General features: G+C 39.1%; 1 protein-coding gene across 1 annotated transcript in view; it reads right to left on the reverse strand.

Moving 5' to 3' along the window:
* Window positions 1-498: 498 nt before the first annotated feature.
* The window catches only part of DTWD2 (DTW motif tRNA-uridine aminocarboxypropyltransferase 2), a 98,766-nt gene continuing 78,818 nt past the window's right edge, over window positions 499-20,446 (reverse strand). Inside the window, exons 5-6 of the mRNA XM_075410725.1 lie at window positions 5,565-5,693; window positions 499-1,718 (exon numbers count right to left, since the gene is read on the reverse strand). Coding sequence (XP_075266840.1) covers window positions 1,548-1,718; window positions 5,565-5,693 — 300 coding nt within the window. The 3' untranslated portion in view covers window positions 499-1,547. The remainder of the gene's footprint in view (window positions 1,719-5,564; window positions 5,694-20,446) is intronic.

Consider the following 20,446-nt stretch of genomic DNA (forward strand, 5'->3'; position numbering starts at 1 on the left):
CATTAAGCACATAAGACTGTTTTGCTTCAGATCTGTCAAAACTAATTCAGGTTTGCCGAATTTAGTGACAAGATACAGGATTTATCTAGGCCAGGAGAAGAGAAAAAGGTTATATAAACTTTGCTAACATAGCCAGACAAATTAAATTGTTAATCCATGCCTAAACAAAAGTTCACTATTAACTCAGGGTTAACTAAGGCTTTTTAGCTAATCTCTGACCTAACTTTGACCTCTCTTGTTAATTGCAGAAATGCTTTCAGTTAATGTATTGGTTAGCTGTGTTTGCACCCCCCACTTCTGCAGTTTCTTGCCTTGCAGCTCATAAATTAAAGACAAAATATCTTTTTCTAAGACTAATTAGGACCCAATCAGCTCCATGCTGTTACCTAGAGTGGAACTGATAGTAAAGACAAACATCAAACATTTTAATCTGTTTCATAAAGGAGGCATTCATGAACATGAAGAAAGGAACATCAAAACCTTTATTTTTTTTCCTCCAGATCATAAAATCTTACTTCACAAAGATTGTAAAAATACCCAATTCTTCTGCTGTCAGCGATTCCCATAAGAAAGAGGTACAATTATATCACTGTTAGAAAAGAACTAACTGAAGAACACATGTAAATCTAATGGAACCGCAATCATGTTAGTAGGTTGTATCCAGACATAATCATTTCTCATTGCATCATACTTCTTACAGGGCTGTTTACACTGAGCTTGTTTAATTCCTTTAGTATCATAACCATTGTACATCAGGGTATGGGTATGACATATGCATATCCATGAAACGTCCCCTTCTGTTAAAGAGTAGTTTTTGCTCAAATAAAATGAAGCACCTGAGTTATAATTCCAAAACACATTCCTCTACATTCACTTTTTAAAGTCAGAAGTGTTCAGGTTCTGGTAAAAATATATGCAGGCTTAACTTTAAAACTAAGTCTGGGAGAGAAACTAAACCCAACGGCATTGTAAAATGTATATAAATTTACAAAAAGCAATTCTAATAACGTAAGAAATCAAAATCTCAAAGTTAGAAAGTACTATACAAATAGCATGTCCTTAGTTCGTCTGAACTAAGTAATATAAGGAATTACAGTTTGAAAACCTACTGTAATTAGATTCTGAAGTTAAAATGCTCAGCAGAAATTCAATGTAATTCTAAATGCTGAAGCCTTACCGTTCCATTACATTCATATTCCTGTCTTCTCGTACTGATAAAAACTTCTCCAAAGTAAATTTATCCAGTCATATTGAGGATCATACTTGTCACCCAAGAGATAACACAACTCTAAACTACGCTCAGAGTTTTCTTCTTCTTTTCTATAGGAAATGAGAATGATCTTCTATCATCTGAACAAAGGCACCTGGCCTACTGCAAAAATGAAAAAGCTTGTCCATTACTGCTTGTCACATTGGCAGATAAACTCTTGCTTATGAAGGGCCTAAAGTTGTTTTATTACATTACAGTCAACCATTTGGATTAAATACAGATTCATATTGTTTTGCTAGCTGCAAATAAATTCCACTGTACTGTCAGTACAGTTTTCTTATATTTTGACATTATTCACCAAAAGCTCCATTCTTCTGAGTTTGCGCTTATTCTTTGGTATTGGTTTGTCATATAAGCCATTTTTGAGAAGATGCTCCTTGCTGTGATGGATCTGGGCACCATGCTGAAGCTGGAAAGAGCATAAAGCTTGAAGTGGACGGAGTATAGTCTGCAGAAAGATGAAGGGGTGGGGAGAGACAAAAAGCCCAACCTTTTAGTAAGATATTTTAGAGACATCAATTGTCCCAGGTTGGTATTCAAGGACTACTTAAAAATCATGACAAAATATAATTTTTATGACAGATGCTGATAAAATATAACCTTTGGAGGCACAGAGGGCACAGCTGAATAAAAGATGTACTAAAAAGAAGCCACTCAGTAGACATTAGTCCACCTACCTGCTGTTGTCCCTTATTCCTTCCTTGGACCCACTCAATCCTGACTTCTGCCCCAGCTACATTACTGTAAGTTATGGCTTTAAATTGACTTTAGCAAGGACTACGATCATTTACTGCAGCTCAGCCAACAAGCTGTAATAAAGTACCTAACAATAACTAAGCTATTTGTGCTTGCATGAAAATACCCTGAGGCAGCGTTTTAGAAAGAGAGGAAGGACTCACGACCAAGGCAGCTGGACTGCTCTCCTGGAGACTGAACCGTACTACTGCTTCTGCCCAGAGATATTATGCAGGACTAATGAAGCTACACAAATCAAATTTATCTCAAGTTGTTCCTAATTGGAGGTTCTTCATTTTCAGGTTGCCTGACTCAGTGTCACGGGGCCTCATGTTCAGATGCAGTCAGCAGGAGCTGAGTTTCTAACAAGGAAAATGTGACTCTTCAGAGCGCACAGGAAGATAAAGTGACTTATAACAGGCATCAAACTAAGTGCCCATTTTTAAGTTCCAAGTTCTTGACTTCCATTTGCCATTTTATATGCTGGGAATAGCACTCAATTAATTCAGAGAGGGTATAAAAAAAGTGCACAAATGTTTGTGAAACTCTTGGCTATAGCAACACTTATAGAAGCACCTTTGAGAAACTAATGATTTTGTCTTTGAAAAGTAGGCTGGGACAATTCTGACTAGTAGAGAATAAACAGAATCCAGGACTGGGAATTAGTCTAAGGAACTAACAAAACATTCACACTGGACCTGAATAAGACAGAAGTCCTAATGAAAGAAAAATATGCCAACATTGTCCTAGCACACTAAAGGAAAAAGTAAACATACAAAACCCACTTTAATTTCAGTATTTCTAATTTTTTCATGGGTTTTACTTCAACAATAAATAATTACCTTCTTTTAACATAAAAGCATATGATAGCTGCACTGTCATAAAAGATACACAAGTTTCTAGAAAAGTTTCTTTACATAGAGGTGCAATTTCTGAGCCATATTTTCTTGTGTGCATACATACTTTGTCCCAGTCTGGTTCTAAATGCAATTGATTTAATGGTGGGGTGACTCTCTGTTGTCACAGAGGCAGACACGAGTGTGGCATAGTCTACATTATGCCAACTGCAGAAGCAATTTTTGACCTGAGAACCTTTTTTAGTAGGTGGAGGTCAAGTATCAAAATACTCATCTGATGCAGAGGTATATGAGCATCCCAGGGTGGCCACTAGAATGTAGTGAATACATGCATGGACTTTAAATCTCTTTTACAGACCCTTCTGTACTACATCCTGGGCACACAATCAGATTGCAGACCTGGGTCTACGTTGCAAATCTACTCGTAGGTCTTTTTCAAAAAGCTTATTAAATTGATATTACTAATGTCAGCAACAAAAGATTAAGAAGGACTTGATCTTAATAACCTCTTCCATCATAGACTAGTGGGATCACAACTTGCAAGGAAAAGGCTAATGTCCAATTAGTATTCGTTGACCTGGGATAAGTCCCAAACTCCTCCAGTGACACGTAACAGTTGTGGGCTGGCTGGTAGGAAGACGTAACCCAGTGGGTTGCATTCCATGGCTGCAGGAGTGCGGGAGGTCAGTGGGACAGGCTTACAAAAGCATTTTATCTTTGAGGTAGCCATGAGGGGGTACTCAGATCATCTCTGCCACCTAGTTTTTGCAGAAAACAACTTACTACTTTCCATGCAGTAATATACTCAACTGCTTGTCTCAGGATTAGATTTTGGGGTTTTGAGAGTCAAAGATCACCTTGCTGCGCTTTGACATCTGAGGATCATTTAAAAATACGGATCTGTTACAAAAGATAACTGTTATTTAACTCCAGATAATATTTCAAGACGAACCTATGCTAAAAGGAAATCAATCCTACCTGACTGCTAACTAAATGAAACTTCTTGTAGTCTAGCATCAGTTATTCTCAATGGCATTTGTCAGTCCAGTAACTTTAAATTCAGACCTTACCTGAAGAAGTTCATCATAAATTTAAAGGTAGTTAAATACTTTAATATCCTATCTAAGAGAGATGGAAACTTTACTGATAATAATCTCCAACTGTTCTTAAGTTTCTCACTTCTTAGAAATACTTTCCCTTTTTACCAAGTTGTATCCAAAGGTATTTTACAAACTCTTATGAGCCTCAACTGATAGTACCTGTAGAAATACTATTCCCCACTATTAGAATATGAAAAGACTGGTGAAAAATTCTGAATGTTTCTATGACACTTTTATTCTCAACTGAAGTAAACAAATATTATAAGGTGTGTACACATATACACCACCTCATAACATCTATTATATGATGTACAATTTAAAATTAATAAACTCTCCTGACTTTAAGTGGCTTCAGGTTTTATATATTATTAGGAAAAAGCACAGGAAAGTCAACAGAACAAAGCCTTTGAGACCTACCATAAGAATTTCATCCCAAACACTGCTTGCTTCGTTTTTCAGTACCAATGAATCACTAATCGACTAAACAATCATCATGCTTTTCTGACTTCATGAAAATTAGACATCAGAGTGTTCATTGGCTATAATCTTTGCCAAGTTTACTAATATCTTCATTTGCTACAAAATACTAATTACACTTTAGACTAAGTATAATGTCGGTAATGTAAGAGTGCAACATGTAAATTCCATACATTACAGCAACTGAACATTTGTTAACAGTCAACTGTTAATTGCAGTTAATTAACATAGTACACAAAACAAAGTAGTTTTCAACACAGTATACTTAAGAAATACCCAAAAGAAAATTGTTTAAAAAAAGAAACTCAATCTAGCATGTTACATATGTACAATTTAGTATATTACATGACCTGGTACACAGTCTATGACTTTAAGTTCTGCAATAAGAAAAGTCAAGTGAACTTAGACAAACAACAGGAACAGATAACTACAATAGTTCATCTCTGCATTACTTGCCCTGCAATATGCACAGTAGTGCTTCTGTTCGTTTTGGGCTAAATCCTAAACTGTCATCTCTACAGATTTTTATTCTGTATTGTGGCAAGCAGAGCATACATTTGGTGCCTTATAAATCAACTTTTTTAAAAAAAGTAATGTACTTTTACATTGTGCAGGTGAAAAGAATCTGAGACACTCTTCTCCACATTTAGAAGTACAAAAAGAAGTGTGCAGAAGATTTTTAGCCCTGAATCTTGCCCAGGTTTATCTTCAGACAATTCTTTGTGGCAAAAGAGCCAATCTAATTCCATTACAGGATAGAATAAGAACCACTGTATTAGAATTCAACATACTGAAAAGAGGAACAGCAAAACAATCATTGAACACCTTTGCATCTAACACGTTCCCTCAGCAATCTTACAGCAATGTTGAATAAAGAATAGGAAAACTATAGAGACCTTTGGAACACGACAAGAAAGAGTCACAGCAACATGAACATACTAGAGCTAACAAATATCTGAAGAAAAATAGTTTCTATAGGTACATTCTTGTTTTAGTTTGCTATGCAACAAAACCATTACAAGGTTGTCAAGATTTTGACTATCAAATGTGACATTAATAGCAAAGTACCTTCGCTGTCCCTGTACTATTCATGAAAGAAAAACTCAGGTGTTTAAAATTACATACCTCTTGTATACTTTTATTTTTTTCCATGATAGTAAGAGCAACAGCTGCACATTCAAGTGTAGACAGACAAGTGTTTGTTGGCTGTGTACGAATTACGTATTGACTTGAAATGTTGGTTTTTAACTGCACCTGAAAAATAGCAAACTCTACTAAAATAAACAGGTCATTATAGCACAGAGGACACTTTTTCCGTACACTAATTTTAGCAACCACTTTCAGTTGCCATAGATATCCTATAACAAAACCAGAGGTTTTCACCTATTTCACCTTGTTTTACTGCACACTCTAAACACACATATGATCCTGTACAATGTACAAGGACTACACAGTCACTATTTACCTTGGCTAAATATTATTTGTCAAGTTCTGGATGAAGACTTTTAGAAACTGCATTTATTCATACAACGTATTAGATCACTGATTAGAACTATTTGCTTACCTAATTAATGTTTGAAGATGATTTATTGGCTCTGCCTCAAGTGATAACTACTCTATACTATCTCACAAGTTCAACACATTTAAGAAAAAAAAAAATAATTCAACCACTACACTGCCTGTTTTACCATCTCCAAAAGTTTTTCCTCAGTTTATAAACAGCAGTTGAAACATCATGTAATTTACATTATTAGACCTGTGTGAAAAATCAGACGTTATTCCTTTATTCGTAAAATTTCCATCCCCACATATGTTTAAAATACAATTTGCCAAACAAGCTAATGTTTTAGCAACACTGTCACTATTCTCAATCAAAAATTATCAGTCCCTTTTTCAAAAAAGTGCAGTACAGTACAATTATTATAAGGAATTATTATAAAACAGCAAGAAAATTTTCTCATTTTTTAATCTCAGGCCAGAAATTGTCATTTATTTTTCCTTCTTCTCAAAAAAAGTTAGTCATTGTTCCCCATCACCATCATAAAATTGCTCCCATCCTGCTTGCCAGAGGTCTTTCAGCATTCACAGAATCACAGAATGTTCGGGGTTGGAAGGGACCTCTGTGGACCATCTAGTCCAACCCCTCTGCCGAAGCAGTGTCACCTACAGCAGGCTGCACAGGACAGCGTCCAGGTGGGTCTTGAATATCTCCAGAGAGGAAGACTCCACAACCTCCCTGGGCAGCCTGTTCCAGTGCTCTGCCACCCTCATAATAAAGAAATTCTTCCTCATGTTCAGACAGAACTTCCTGTGCTTCAGTTTGTGCCCCTTGCCCCTTGTCCTGTCACTGGGCACCACTGAAAAGAGTCTGGCCCCATCCTCCTGACACCCACCCTTGAGATATTTATAAGCATTTGTAAGGTCCCCTCTCAGCCTTCTCTTCTTCAGGCTGAACAAGTCCAGCTCCCTCAGCCTCTCCTCGTAGGACAGATGCTCCAGTCCCCTCATCATCCTCGTAGCCCTCCACTGGACTCTCTCTCCAGTAGTTCCTCATCTGTCTTGAAGTGGGGAGCCCAGAACAGGACACAGTACTCCAGATGGGGCCTCGCTAGGGCAGAGTAGAGGGGGAGGAGAACCTCCCTCGACCTGCTGGTCACACTCCTCTTGATGCACCCCGGGATCCCATTAGCTTTCTTGGCAGCCAGGGCACACTACTGGCTCATGGTCAACCTGTCATCCACCAGGACACCCAGGTCCGTCCCTCTCCACAGAGCTGCACTCCAGCAAGTCCGCCCCAAGCCTGTACTAGTGCCTGGGGTTGTTCCTCCACAGGTGCAGGACGTTGCACTTGCCCTTGCTGAACCTCATCAGGTTCCTCTCTGCCCATCTCTCCAGCCTGTCCAGGTCTCGCTGAATAGCAGCATAGCCTGCTAGTGTATCCACCACTCCTCCCAGCTTTGTGTCATCAGCAAACTTGCATCCTGAGCAGCAGAGCAGAAACATAGCCGCACTTTTTCTTAACAGGTGACAGCCACATTCTTCATGAGTCTCTCTGCAGAGGCTGAGAGAAACCACCCCACGCACTACCTGCAGGCACACTGGCATCCTTCTCGGACACAGACAACAGTGCCTTAAGGATGCTTTTTGCAGGAGCTAGGAATAATTCTGTCTGCTTGTTTATACCCTTAATTTCTTGGGGCTGATGCTGAAAAAGTTTTAAGATCATCAGCATTCTAGAGAAAGGAAAATTATTCACGACTGCAAGACAACTAGTATGGAAGAAAAGCTGCTTGCAGTCTGCCTTACACCGTGGAGCAAAAAAGTCTGTAAGTACAGCTCTCAAACAGCTGACATTGTATGAAAGGGCAACTTTCTATTTCTAACAGCAGCAGTAACCAAATTTCTTCATTCCCGGGAAGAGTGAGAGAGGATAAAAACAAGTGACCATGTCCATTTTTCTGAAAAACGGCATGTTTGCTGGGATAAGATGAAAATACCACAGACTCACAGCACAGTGTTGGAGATCAGAGGAAGAATACCGGACCAGGACAACTCCTTGCTAGTTTGTCTCTTAGGCTTCTTTCAACAAACATGCTTTTTACCCTACTCTTTACTCCAGAGAGGCACATTATCTAAAAAAGACATCCTTAGTCACCTGAAATACAGTCAGGGTAGCCCCTGTTTATCACAAATTGGATAGACTCACCAAATGACTGACTGTCTATCATAAACTGGGTACACCTACTTAATCAATAAAACACACAATGAGGAGCTCTACCAACTTAAGAGCATAAACTGAATGGTAAGACAAAGCCAAAATAATGCAGAAATCAAAACGAATTAATACAGTTAATACATATTTCAGACATGGGAAGAATATATTCTTGAAAAAAACACTGCCTAGATATACGAAATATTTACTGTTCTTGAAGGTGATTTAGTAGGAGGACAACTTCTCTCATTTTCAGGCAACAGGCCTCAAGCTTGCCTTGCCTTTTATGGAGTTCATAATTTCAGGTAGAATATTGCAACTGCCTCACCAAAGGTTCAGAACTACCTAGACAGATTAATTCTTTCTCTGTCACCCGAGTATCTCAAATCCAGCTGTCCCTCCACAGTTAATGTAAACAAAATCAGATTGTCTGCGCCTGACATTACACTTCAAAACCTCACAACCAGTATGCATAAATACCCTACTTAAGTACATTTTAAAACAACAATCCTGATATTTTGTAACCACATCTCCACAAAATGGTAAAGATACTGTGACACAACAATTAACTTTTTTTTTTTTTTTAGCAAAGTAATTTGCAAATTTGGAATACACTTTGGAATAATTTCAGTTATTAACAAAATACAGCAATGTCAAGTTGAAAAAACATCAGCCTATTTAACATCACTCACCAAAATAAACAATAGCATAAGACAGCAGATGGAAACTATCTCAACCAATTCAAGCTAGAGAGAGGAATTTAGATAAGCTTAATGCAATTACTCACTGGAATTTAGCCAAGACACTGAAATGAGCCTATCTATTCTCTTTAGAAGTGCAAGGGAGTTTGGGGGCTTAGTTTCAAGCCTTTAGAAGCATGAAGCAACACATACAATCATGCTTCATCTCTGTGTGTAACTCAACACCCAAAGTTTCCAAAAGCCTGAATGTCAGCAATTCTCAGAAACTGTTACGTTAACTTAATAAACACTGGTTTCTCTGCAAAAGCACTGCCCTCTTAGCAAATGCTATAGCCTCTGAGCACTTACAAAGGATTTGAGTCACAGTAAAAGAAGTGACCCTTTAGTATTTCTCAGGGCTGAGTTCTTCTTCCATGGCCCTCTTTGGAGATGCCTGAGGCAAGTGACGACCCAGCTCATCCTGTTCAGCTGTTCAGAACTGATGGAAGCAAAAGTGTTGCCTTGATGGAGCCAAACACCTGCTGTTTGAAAATTTAAAAACTTACGTCACTAAAGGCAGGCAACGTATTTCTGCTCTTATATTAAATATTAGGACTGGAGTTCTTGCAGAAACCTCTAAGTGTTATACTCAGTTCCCTCCTTAACATCCTTACCTTATCTTTTTACCTTTTCTGCACTGATTTCTTCATCCTTACTTTTACTAGCGTTACTCTCCAAACAGAATCCAGCATTATGCAAAATTATATTCGGAAAATAGTGCCTCCCCAAGAACACAGAACAGCTATAAAATATAGTACACCTGTCTCACAAGGCACACTCCAGAATTCTGTAATTTGTTTCCTGCAATTAGACTACAGGTACCTCGAAACAGCCAGAGGAACAACATATCTTTCTGTGGCTTCTATGGAACGCCTAGTATTTATTTAAGATCCCTTCCTTTAAACGTCACTTCCTCCACGCTCAGGAGCGGTGCATCCCCCTGAGAAAGAAATCTAGCAAAGGAGGCAGGGGACCTGCATGGTTGAACAAGGAGCTTCTAGCGGAGATCAGGTGGAAGATAAAGGTCCATGGAATGTGGAAAGAGGGACAGGCCACTTGGGAAGAGTACAGGAATGTGGTCAGAGCGTGCAGGGATGGAACAAGGAAGGCCAAGGCCCACCTGGAATTGAAGCTGGCAAGGGATGTCAAAAACAACAAGAAGGGCTTCTTCAACTACATCAGCAGCAAAAGGAAGGCTAGGGACAATGTGGGGCCGCTGCTGAATGAGGCGGGTGTCCTGGTGACGGAGGATGTGGAGAAGGCAGAGCTACTGAATGCCTTCTTTGCTTCAGTCTTCAGTGCTGAGACTGGCCCTCAGGAATCCCAGGCACCAGAGGCAAGAGAAGAAGCCTACAGAGAGGACAACTTTCCCTTGGTCGAGGAGGACTGTGTGAGGGATCGCTTAAGCAATCTGGATGCCCACAAATCCATGGGCCCCGATGGAATGCACCCACGAGTGCTGAGGGAGCTGGCGGATGTCATTGCTGAGCCACTCTCCATCATCTTTGAGAGGTCCTGGAGGACAGGAGAGGTGCCCGAGGACTGCAGAAAGGCCAGTGTCACTCCAATCTTCAAAAAGGGCAAGAAGGAGGAGCCAGGCAACTACAGGCCGGTCAGCCTCACCTCCATCCCGGGAAAGGTGATGGAGCAGCTGACTCAGGAGTAGTCAGCATGGATTCACCAAGGGGAAATCATGCCTGACCAATCTGATAGCTTTTTACAATGGCATGTCTGTCTGGATAGATGACGGGAGAGCCGTGGATGTTGTCTACCTTGACTTCAGCAAGGCTGTCGACACAGTTTCCCATAACATCCTTCTAGGGAAGCTCAGGAAGTGTGGGCTGGATGAGAACTAGCTGAATGGCAGAACTCAGAGTTGTCATCAGTGGCGCTGACTCTGGTTGGAGGCTGGTAACTAGTGGTGTCCCCCAGGGGTCAGTACTGGGCCCAGTCTTGTTCAACTTCTTCATCAATGACCTGGATGAAGAGTTAGAATGTACCCTCAGCAAGTTTGCTGATTACACAAAACTGGGAGGAGTGGTAGATACACCAGAAGGCTGTGCTGCCATTCAGCGTGACCTGGACAGGCTGGAGAGATGGGCAGAGAGGAACCTGATGAGGTTCAGCAAGGGCAAGTGCAACGTCCTGCACCTGTGGAGGAACAACCCCAGGCACTAGTACAGGCTTGGGGTGGACTTGCTGGAGAGCAGCTCTGTGGAGAGGGACGGACCTGGGTGTCCTAGTGGATGACAGGTTGACCATGAGCCAGTAGTGTGCCCTGGCTGCCAAGAAAGCTAATGGGATCCTGGGGTGCATCAAGAGGAGTGTGACCAGCAGGTCGAGGGAGGTTCTCCTCCCCCTCTACTCTGCCCTAGCGAGGCCCCATCTGGAGTACTGTGTCCTGTTCTGGGCTCCCCACTTCAAGACAGATGAGGAACTACTGGAGAGAGAGTCCAGTGGAGGGCTACGAGGATGATGAGGGGACTGGAGCATCTGTCCTACGAGGAGAGGCTGAGGGAGCTGGACTTGTTCAGCCTGAAGAAGAGAAGGCTGAGAGGGGACCTTACAAATGCTTATAAATATCTCAAGGGTGGGTGTCAGGAGGATGGGGCCAGACTCTTTTCAGTGGTGCCCAGTGACAGGACAAAGGGCAAGGGGCACAAACTGAAGCACAGGAAGTTCCATCTGAACATGAGGAAGAACTTCTTCCCTCTGAGGGTGATGTAGCACTGGAACAGGCTGCCCAGGGAGGTTGTGGAGTCTGCCTCTCTAGAGATATTCAAGACCCACCTGGACAAGGTCCTGTGCAGCCTGCTGTAGGTGACACTGCTTCGGCAGAGGGGTTGGACTAGATGGTCCACAGAGGTCCCTTCCAACCCCGAACATTCTGTGATTTTGTGATTCCTCTTTTACATATGGTGATAGTATACTTAGAAAATCTGAATTTCTGTTTGGGAATTAATTTGATCAGCTCTCAGAGAGTGAAGTAAGCAAGTACCATCCGTCATCCTGCTTAACATAGCCAGTAGTCATTGTTCATATGTACTGTCACTTCAATAAGTACCTTCCAGAAAAAAATACCATGAGCCATTTTTTAAAGGAACTCATAAAGCACAAAAAAACCCAGAAAGAGTACAACTGTCATCTCTCCCATCATTCCAGAAACTAAGAAAAAAATGCTTTTAAGATACTGAAGAGGAAGATTATTCTGCACAATCTCAGACACAAAAGGAAGTCAGGCATGGGAAAGATCTTTCACTCAGTATCCAGTTGGCAGAAGCACCTTTTACCTGTAAGCCAAAACAAACTATTTTCTATATCCTATAGAAATTTCATGCAGTTAAATAAAATTACCTTCGTGACAGAGAAGACAGCCTGAGTAAATTTAGTCTCAGCATGCCACTGAAATTTAAATCAGGAATATAAATAAGTTATTTTGTTCAAAATCTTGGCTTTAATCTAGAGTGACATCTTAAGAGCACTCTGTTTCTAAATACTAGAGGGAATAACTGCCATGCAACTGTCACAAATGGATAGCATGAAAGAGTACACAGATGTCACAAAAAACTCTGTCCACTGTGCATGTCTTTTGATTAAATATTTAGACATGCCCATGACATTCCTGTGTATGTTCCATGTAAAATGGTGGAAAAAGTCGTAGGTCATATTGTGACTTTCAAGTAAACTTGAAGCAATTTGTTCAATTTCTATGAAATTACAAGATATTTTGCACATTGTCTCAGAAAATTTCCAATGAACCGCAAAACCTTTCTCTTTGGGTATCCCACAAACGCTTCCTCTCAGGCATTTTATGGCCTCAGGTTAGACTCCAGAGTCTTATCACCACAACAAGTCTCAGGATATCTCACTGCTGCTGTGATGGGAACTGCATTAAATATGTAATGTTCCATCTTTGTAAGAGAAGTGTAATTGCTTCTGCTGCACAGCGGCTGTGTGTAGGTCCTACCTACTTAGGCTCCTTTCAGCATGTGCAGAAGAACTCTTTCACAGGTCAAAACTAGAAAGCTTCTTACACCCTTATAAAATGCAGCTGTGTAAAAGCAGCACCCAGAATTTCTTTCATCAAATATGCCATTAATGTATGAAAATGCATTAAATGTCCATGCACTTTCAAGAACAGCCTTTCTTTGTTTCTGGAACCAAAACAATTTAAGACCCAGATTTTACTGCTGTGCGGTATTACAAGCTAAAGATAAATGGTCCAGAAGAAATCAGTAAAGCTACTCACTGAATGACATAAATGTTCATCCCCTGAATAAGATCCTACATGATGTCTTTTTGTTACTTGACTATGCCAAATGACACCTCTTTCAAAAACAATAACTCTGTATTTCATTATGTCTCTTTCTTGTTACTGTATAAACAAGTTTGAAAGAAAAATGATAACCTGTAATTTGATATATAGAAAAATATTTGAGAATGCCACAAGTACATTCTGGGAAAAAAGTATTTTTTAGTGTTTCATAACATTCTGACCTTTCTTTTAAAATATTTTTTTAATGAGGGTAACTCTGATCGTACAGAGTATTTCTATTGTGTTCCTTGCTTTCACTTTTACACATAGTTGATTGACCGGGAGAGAAATTAAATAGCAAATGGAATGTGTCCTTCACAGACTGAGATTCTTACATAAGATTCCTACAGAAAACTGGGGGGGGGGGGGGGGGGACACGGACACGCAAAAGAAATTCAGCAAAAAAACCTGCAGAAGTATATGCACTTTCTCCACCCAACTGCTGCCAAACTTTAAGTTTCTAGAGTGCTCCTACAGTGCCTCAGCCAAATTGTTCAATAGAGATTTTTTCCCAAGAGTTGGGCAAGGAAGCAATGAACATAAAAAGGAAATACTGCCTTTAAAAGTAAACCAGAATAAACAGAAAGCTCTTATGATCATACAAGACAACATTACGTTTTCCAGACGCAAAAAATTGTATTAAATGAATCAGCGCAGAAATAAACACTGTAAACAAAAAACATTATTGATAGCCTCATTTATCTGCAGAAGACAAGTTTCTCACATAGCAAGCTTCCCACTTTGTAATCTAGCTTGTGTAAAGACTGGAGAATTTGATACATAAACATGAAACTTCCATTTATTACACAGTCGAAAGAATTGCAACTGAAATACCTACTAAAGTTAAAAAATAGCAACCAAAATAGACATCTCACTTTTCTAAAAGTATCTGTAATCTAATGTATGTGCCTGAACTGATCACCTTTACACATGATACTCTATGAAGTTAAGGTAAAATTCAGGTTCCAAAGCACAAATTTTCTTGCAGGAGAACTTGCTAATTCAAAACACTTAGTGTCACACATGCAGATTGTTCTGAGAAAGTCCAACAATTACCTAAGAATTCCTTAGGCTACGTATTCCTCTCTTTAATGCACTATGACATCAAAGATCTACACAAAAACAAGGAATAGTTCGCAGTGGCCTCCTTAGCACCTCATTTGTTTTATAGAACTATTTATAACAGGCCCTTCTTCTGCATACACAATCATGTCTGAATTCTTTTTACCAGGAATCTCATTACAGTTTTTGTAAGAACTCAAATTTTTAGCATCTTCTCAAAGACGCTAAGAGAATTCAACAGTTTAGCGCCTGTCACATCTTGCAAAGTCAGTAAATAGGTCTCTTCTTTAGATTGTCAAATAAGGTAGTAGAAACACCTGCAAACTTTAGAAGTATCATCAAAGTAAACATTGCTTTTGAAAGTTATTTCAGATGCTTATGCCCACTTGCACAGTTTGAATCCTTAATAATACATACAACATGGAAGGGGTAAAATTACAGAATCACAATGCTTCAAACCATTTCCCACTATGTTTGTCGTCACTCACCCCATGTACCCACTTACCCCCATACATACAGTATGAAATAAGTGACCATGCCAAAAAGAAGTTTGGAAAATAAACCTATGTCTACCTAAGAACCTCTTTTTCCAAAGAAGAAAACAGGATTTTCAGGCCTAATAGAAAAGATGTAAACAATAAGTGTATATATATACATAAAAAAGAAGTTCTTTCTTTAGTACTGCTGCTCTGCGAAAGTATCTAACTTACTACATTAGTAACACGAACTTTTACATTCATGAAAATTGTCATCAGTAGAAGTTATCTAAAACGGCACTTTCTAAGATGCCAAGACCAGGCTGCTGACAGTAACAGATAAGTCATCAGCCTCCAGTGCTGGAAGGAGACTGAGAAAGTCTGTATGTATTTATCCTGCTTCCCTGAAAGACAAGACGCTGAACCTGATGTCGGGAAACAACCTGAGCTCGTTAAATCACAGTGCAACTTTAGGCAAGTCACCCTCCTTCCATGAGCTCCAAGGTCTCCGTCGGTAAGATGATATTTACCCAATGCTGCAAAGCACTTTGAAGGCTGAGGGAACACATGATGGAGAAGCAGGAGACAAACCAGAAACAGTTAAGTGCTGTTACTGAAGATAAGAAAAGCTTCGTCCTTCTGATATTTTTGTGTGATATATTTCCAAAAAAAGCTACGGGAATGACAAGGGGAAAAAAGTGAACAAGAACTATGCCAACCTTTCTTACATATAGGGATGAAATAAAATCAAGGTTCCCTTCACTATTCCCCCTGTTTCCTGTATGAATATTCAAAAGCACAGGAAGCACTAAAAAAAAAAAAAAAAGGCCTTCCTATCACTAAAGAAAGTAAAAAGTAAAATAGTATGGTCAACAGTTAAAATATATAACTGAAATAAAGTCCAAGTGCAGACAAGTTGTAGTTCTAATCGAAAATAGTAGTTCAAATTCCTGTAAAAGAAGGCAGCATAAGGCTGACCCAAATGGCTTACATAAAATTAAGAGCTAACAAACAGTGAAATCGTAAGGAAAGCAAAGTCCTAACAGCGAAGGCAAAACAAAAGATAGGACAGACCTAGTAATATTTGGACTATTTATTCTGCACAAATAATTGAAATACCATCTGGTTATGGTCTCCGGTTCTGAAACTCCAGGTTTTTTGCCTATAATTAAGCAATGACATAGTACTGCCATGATGTTAAGTAAAAGTAATTATATTTAAGTGTGAGTCATACAGGGCATGCCTGGCACTTCATAAAATGACTATGCACTTCTAGTTAATTTCATGCATTGTAATGTTTTTTTTTATTTAGAGAAAGAAAGATCCAGAAATTGTTTCTGGTAATACCTCTCTTACTCTGTTTACATTTCAAAAATGAATGTCAGGTAACAGATCAATATTTTATGCAGCACTATTCTTTTAATAATTAATACAACAGGAAAGTGCTGCAAGTAAATTCAGTCAGTGAGCAGAGTACAGATCTAGAGAATGGGGTCATGAAATGAAGTAAGAAAATTTAATTACTTGTATTGTCACAACCATTTAACTTTTATTACCTGCAAATATCAGAAAATTGAAAAGGAAAATGAAATACTTCAGTGTCAAAAAGTAGCATCAATGCAATGACATTGTTCTGTGGAATCTACCAATTAATTATGCTTTCTCTGGTTTCTTTTTTTCTTATTACATGTGAACAGTAGTAAGCACTTTCTTGGAAAGGGAAAAGGCAGTGTAAGCAGCCCCTGAGAGGAACTTTGGCAAGGGCAGAATGGAACATGTAAAAGAAAGACTAAAACAAGGAAAAAGCCTTCAATTAAACTAGTTATTTGAAAGCAAGTTCAACCACAATGAAAAATGTTTCTAGTTTCCTTTTTATCAAGTGTTCATATCCCACAAGAACCTCAGCATGTGCACAACAGTCAAAAACCTGCAGTTGCTCCTGGATTGTTCTAGTGGCAGGATATTCACATATTCAGCAAAGAGTTGAACACGAATTACAAAAGAAATTGCAAAGAAATAAACTAAAAACAAAGTTTCTGCCCAAGAGTGAAAACAGCATACACTTCTGACATCTGGCAAATTGCCTGAGACCTTTCAGTCACAAAGAAAATGTCACTGTATTGAGAGGTAATAAATACATACTTATGACTAGAAAAATGTCAAAGTGGACCAGTGTCACTGAAATTAACCTAAATGTCAGAAGGACAGACTCCTGTTGATTGCTCAGCATCATATCTCAACTGTACATGGCATCTTGACCCAAGGTAATTTCCATTTCTCTCCCTCTGATCTCAGTCTTCTCAACAGCAATTTCTGCCAGTCCTAACATAAACTACTGTGCTCTTTAGGGTCCAAAATATTTCCTTGAGTGTTTCAGGTGTAATGAGACAGCAGCTAAACATCAAACATTTCAGAATAAGGAACAGATTTTAACAATTATCTTTACCTTTCAAGTCATTATACAGCAGAAGATATGAGCTACTTACTTCATGAAAACATTTTCTTGCTACATCAAAAATTACTCGGTTTAAAAACTCAACTCAGAAACAAAGACTTACTATCAAAGTTCTGAGAGAGTTCTACACCCTGCAGATAACTGGGTTCTCCTTTGGTTATTAGTAAAACCACCAGTGTCACTCATCTACAGATGAAAAACATTTATGGAACAAGCCAGTGGAAACAAGGCATTTTTATTCCATTAGTATGAGGATGCGTGGTCGAACACCTGCCACTTTCTGGGGCCTGCATTACTACTGCTTTCCCCACTGCAGCCACTGTTGGCTGGCCTTCATTGCCTTGGGTTCTGATTTGCCTCCTGCCCACCTCTGATTCATCACCTCTTTCCCTTGCAGAATTAAACCGGGCATTGCCCATTCACCTAGGTTCTATGACAAAATTTGGTATTTAATCACTCTCTTTTGTGCAAATTGGAAATTGTGGCAAATGAAAACAGAGATAGGAAAACAGAAAGCTAAAAGGGAGGACAAAAAAAGACTGTAATAAAATGTATTTACTACATGGCACTGCTTATTATTTGGTCCTCATATATTCTCTTGGCTAAGTCCCATAGCTGTGTAGGATGAAAGAGCATATTTTCCTCTGCATTTCCTCAGCTCACTGAATAGGAGATTTTATAAACATAATTCAGAGAGTAAATATCAGACGAGGAACCAACTAAGACACAGCCAGATGACAACAGTGATTCCTGCTATGTTGCTTGCTCTTTTGTGCTAGGTTCTTTCTTTATGCAGATGAATGGATGTTTTTATACTTCTGTTTTTACATTAAATGTAATCTTCTCTCAAAGTGTTTAGACAGTTGCTTATACTTCTTAAATTGTATTAATTAATTGCACTGACTATATTAGAAGTAAGTTTTTAACCTCCTCTAGAAGGAATTTATTTAAATGGCAGAATACATATTAGAATAGCTGTTTGCCCCAGCAAAGAAATTCTTCTGATTTTTGGACATGCTTTCAGAAACAGACTGCTACTCCTTTTTTAATCCTCTAGGCTTGAAAACAGCAAATCCCCCAACAGAGTTTTATTATCTAAACATACCAGAGACCACAAAACCCACTTTCTGCTGAAAAGCACATCAATATAACTATTCACACACCTTTAATCATTACAGTTTGTCTATCAACTCATTCATGACTATCCACCATTACTGGAAAAATAAGAGACTTAATTTCAGCTTCTGCTCAACTGTGCATGTTGCGCATTTTGTATTGATAATTCCAGCATTGCTGCAAGTTGACTTGCTGGCAGAAGACCCCACTGCCAACTACAATTCAATGTCCTACACCTGTTGACACTTAAACCAGATGCCAATTTATCTTTTCTTGTCTAGCATTTAATCTCTCATTTTTCCTCATGGGCTTCTCCTATCTGGTAACTCCAGTGGCAACACTAGAATTGAAAAGCAAGTGGATCCCTAATAAAACTGCTTTTTAAATTTTGTTTTTCTGTTCTTTTAAACAAAAAGAATAGCAAGAGTGTTCTGAGCCAGCTTGTTTGAAAAAAGATCCCTTACCTTGCTTTCCATACTCCAAGTGCAGTGCCTTTATTTCCTGCTGCTGATAAAGTGCTCAGTGAGGTCCTGCCAATAGTTTAAGCAACCCTTCACTGACTCCTGCAGAAGAAGGATGAGATTCTGTTCCAAAGAGTCCCTAGGATGAGAGCATTTCAAGCAAGTTGCTTGACAAAACTTACTCTTCAGCTCCCCTAAGCAACTATGAGTCCATGCTCGCTCAATAGAGGCAGCACAGAAACCATGAAGTCAATCCATTAAGTGCTACTCACTTTGCACAGCGTGAAGTTTTGACGTGAGCAACTAGGTAAATTGGCAAAGAATTCTTAAAGCAGATGGTGACATGACTGACTTTGGTGAAAGATCAAAACCCTGGAAACTCAAGCAGCAGTCTGTGTTGACAACTGCCCAGGCATATTACAAGACGGTCAGCGAACAATGGGAAAAAAAACAGAAATGCAGAATTGTTTCTTAAATATTTCATCACATTCCCTCCCAAATCGTAACACATGGATTTGGCTCACATTTCACATATACTGAGAATAAGGAACAGCTCCCCCTGCTCGATACATTGCCAAAATTCTCCTTCTTTGACTGGAGCTCAAGATAGCATATAACCTCGACACTGCAAATTTCTAGGACCTTTTTAGAAGACAGCACATCAACTATGAACTGCTAGTAACACTTCTAATTAACCAGTTTATGAGGTCATAGATCACAGCTTGTTGTCATCAGTAACACCTTCTGTAAACCTTTTCTTCTATTAAAGACTATGAAGTATTTTGAAGTTTTTTTTGAGCACTATGGTATTTTAAATCACCAATAAGCATTCTTAACAACCTGATTATATTGTTTGCAAATTGAAGTGTATTTAGCAGACTGTGCCCATCTTATGCATGGAGTGAGAATGTTATACAAAGGTCAGACAGAAGGGAGTAAATAAACTCAGCAGGAATGATCCTTCTATAAATGCAGTGCTGAGTAAGAATATTTGTGTGGTACCTGGAAACTTTGCAGCTTATTGCCACAAACGAGTTCATAAACAAACCGCCCTGAGGGTCTTGGCTCAAAAGCATTACGTTTATCTGCAAATGTGCAACCTATTTTAGTAGCTTTATGACGATGAATTTTACCACAGGATTCCTAAGATCCCATACAAACATAAGTAATTGGCTGTAAAAACAGGGTTTAAAAAAGAAAGCATTTGGTAGCATTTACCTCACCTATTAGTATGTCACACTTTTTTTCTAGTCTATTTATCAGTCCATTTCAAGCCCACAAAGCTGCGTAACAAAGAACACTTAATTCAGTTGGAAAAATGGGGGAAATTGAATTTAAGAGAATGTTTAATTACTCTGGGAAGAATTTGGCTAGGATGTCAGAGCTAACAGCCGATTTCTCATAAGAAGACATCCATAAAAAACCTCAGGCATTTTTTTTTATTTAAATGAGTTGACAGCACTTTAGTAAAACATTTCCAGCAACAGGGGCTCCCTAAACTCATCTTCCCTGGCACAGAAGTGAGAATATGTGCATGGACCTAAAAACCCGGTACCATTTCAGAGTAACCTGCTGACTGTTTTGTGCACTCAGCACCAGCCACTTGGAACAACCTGTCTCACAGGGAAAACCCTACACCTCACAGCTTGCCACTTACTACACATGTCTCC

The sequence above is a fragment of the Opisthocomus hoazin genome, chromosome Z, assembly GCF_030867145.1.
Source record: "Opisthocomus hoazin isolate bOpiHoa1 chromosome Z, bOpiHoa1.hap1, whole genome shotgun sequence".
In the NCBI taxonomy this organism is placed as follows: domain Eukaryota; kingdom Metazoa; phylum Chordata; class Aves; order Opisthocomiformes; family Opisthocomidae; genus Opisthocomus; species Opisthocomus hoazin.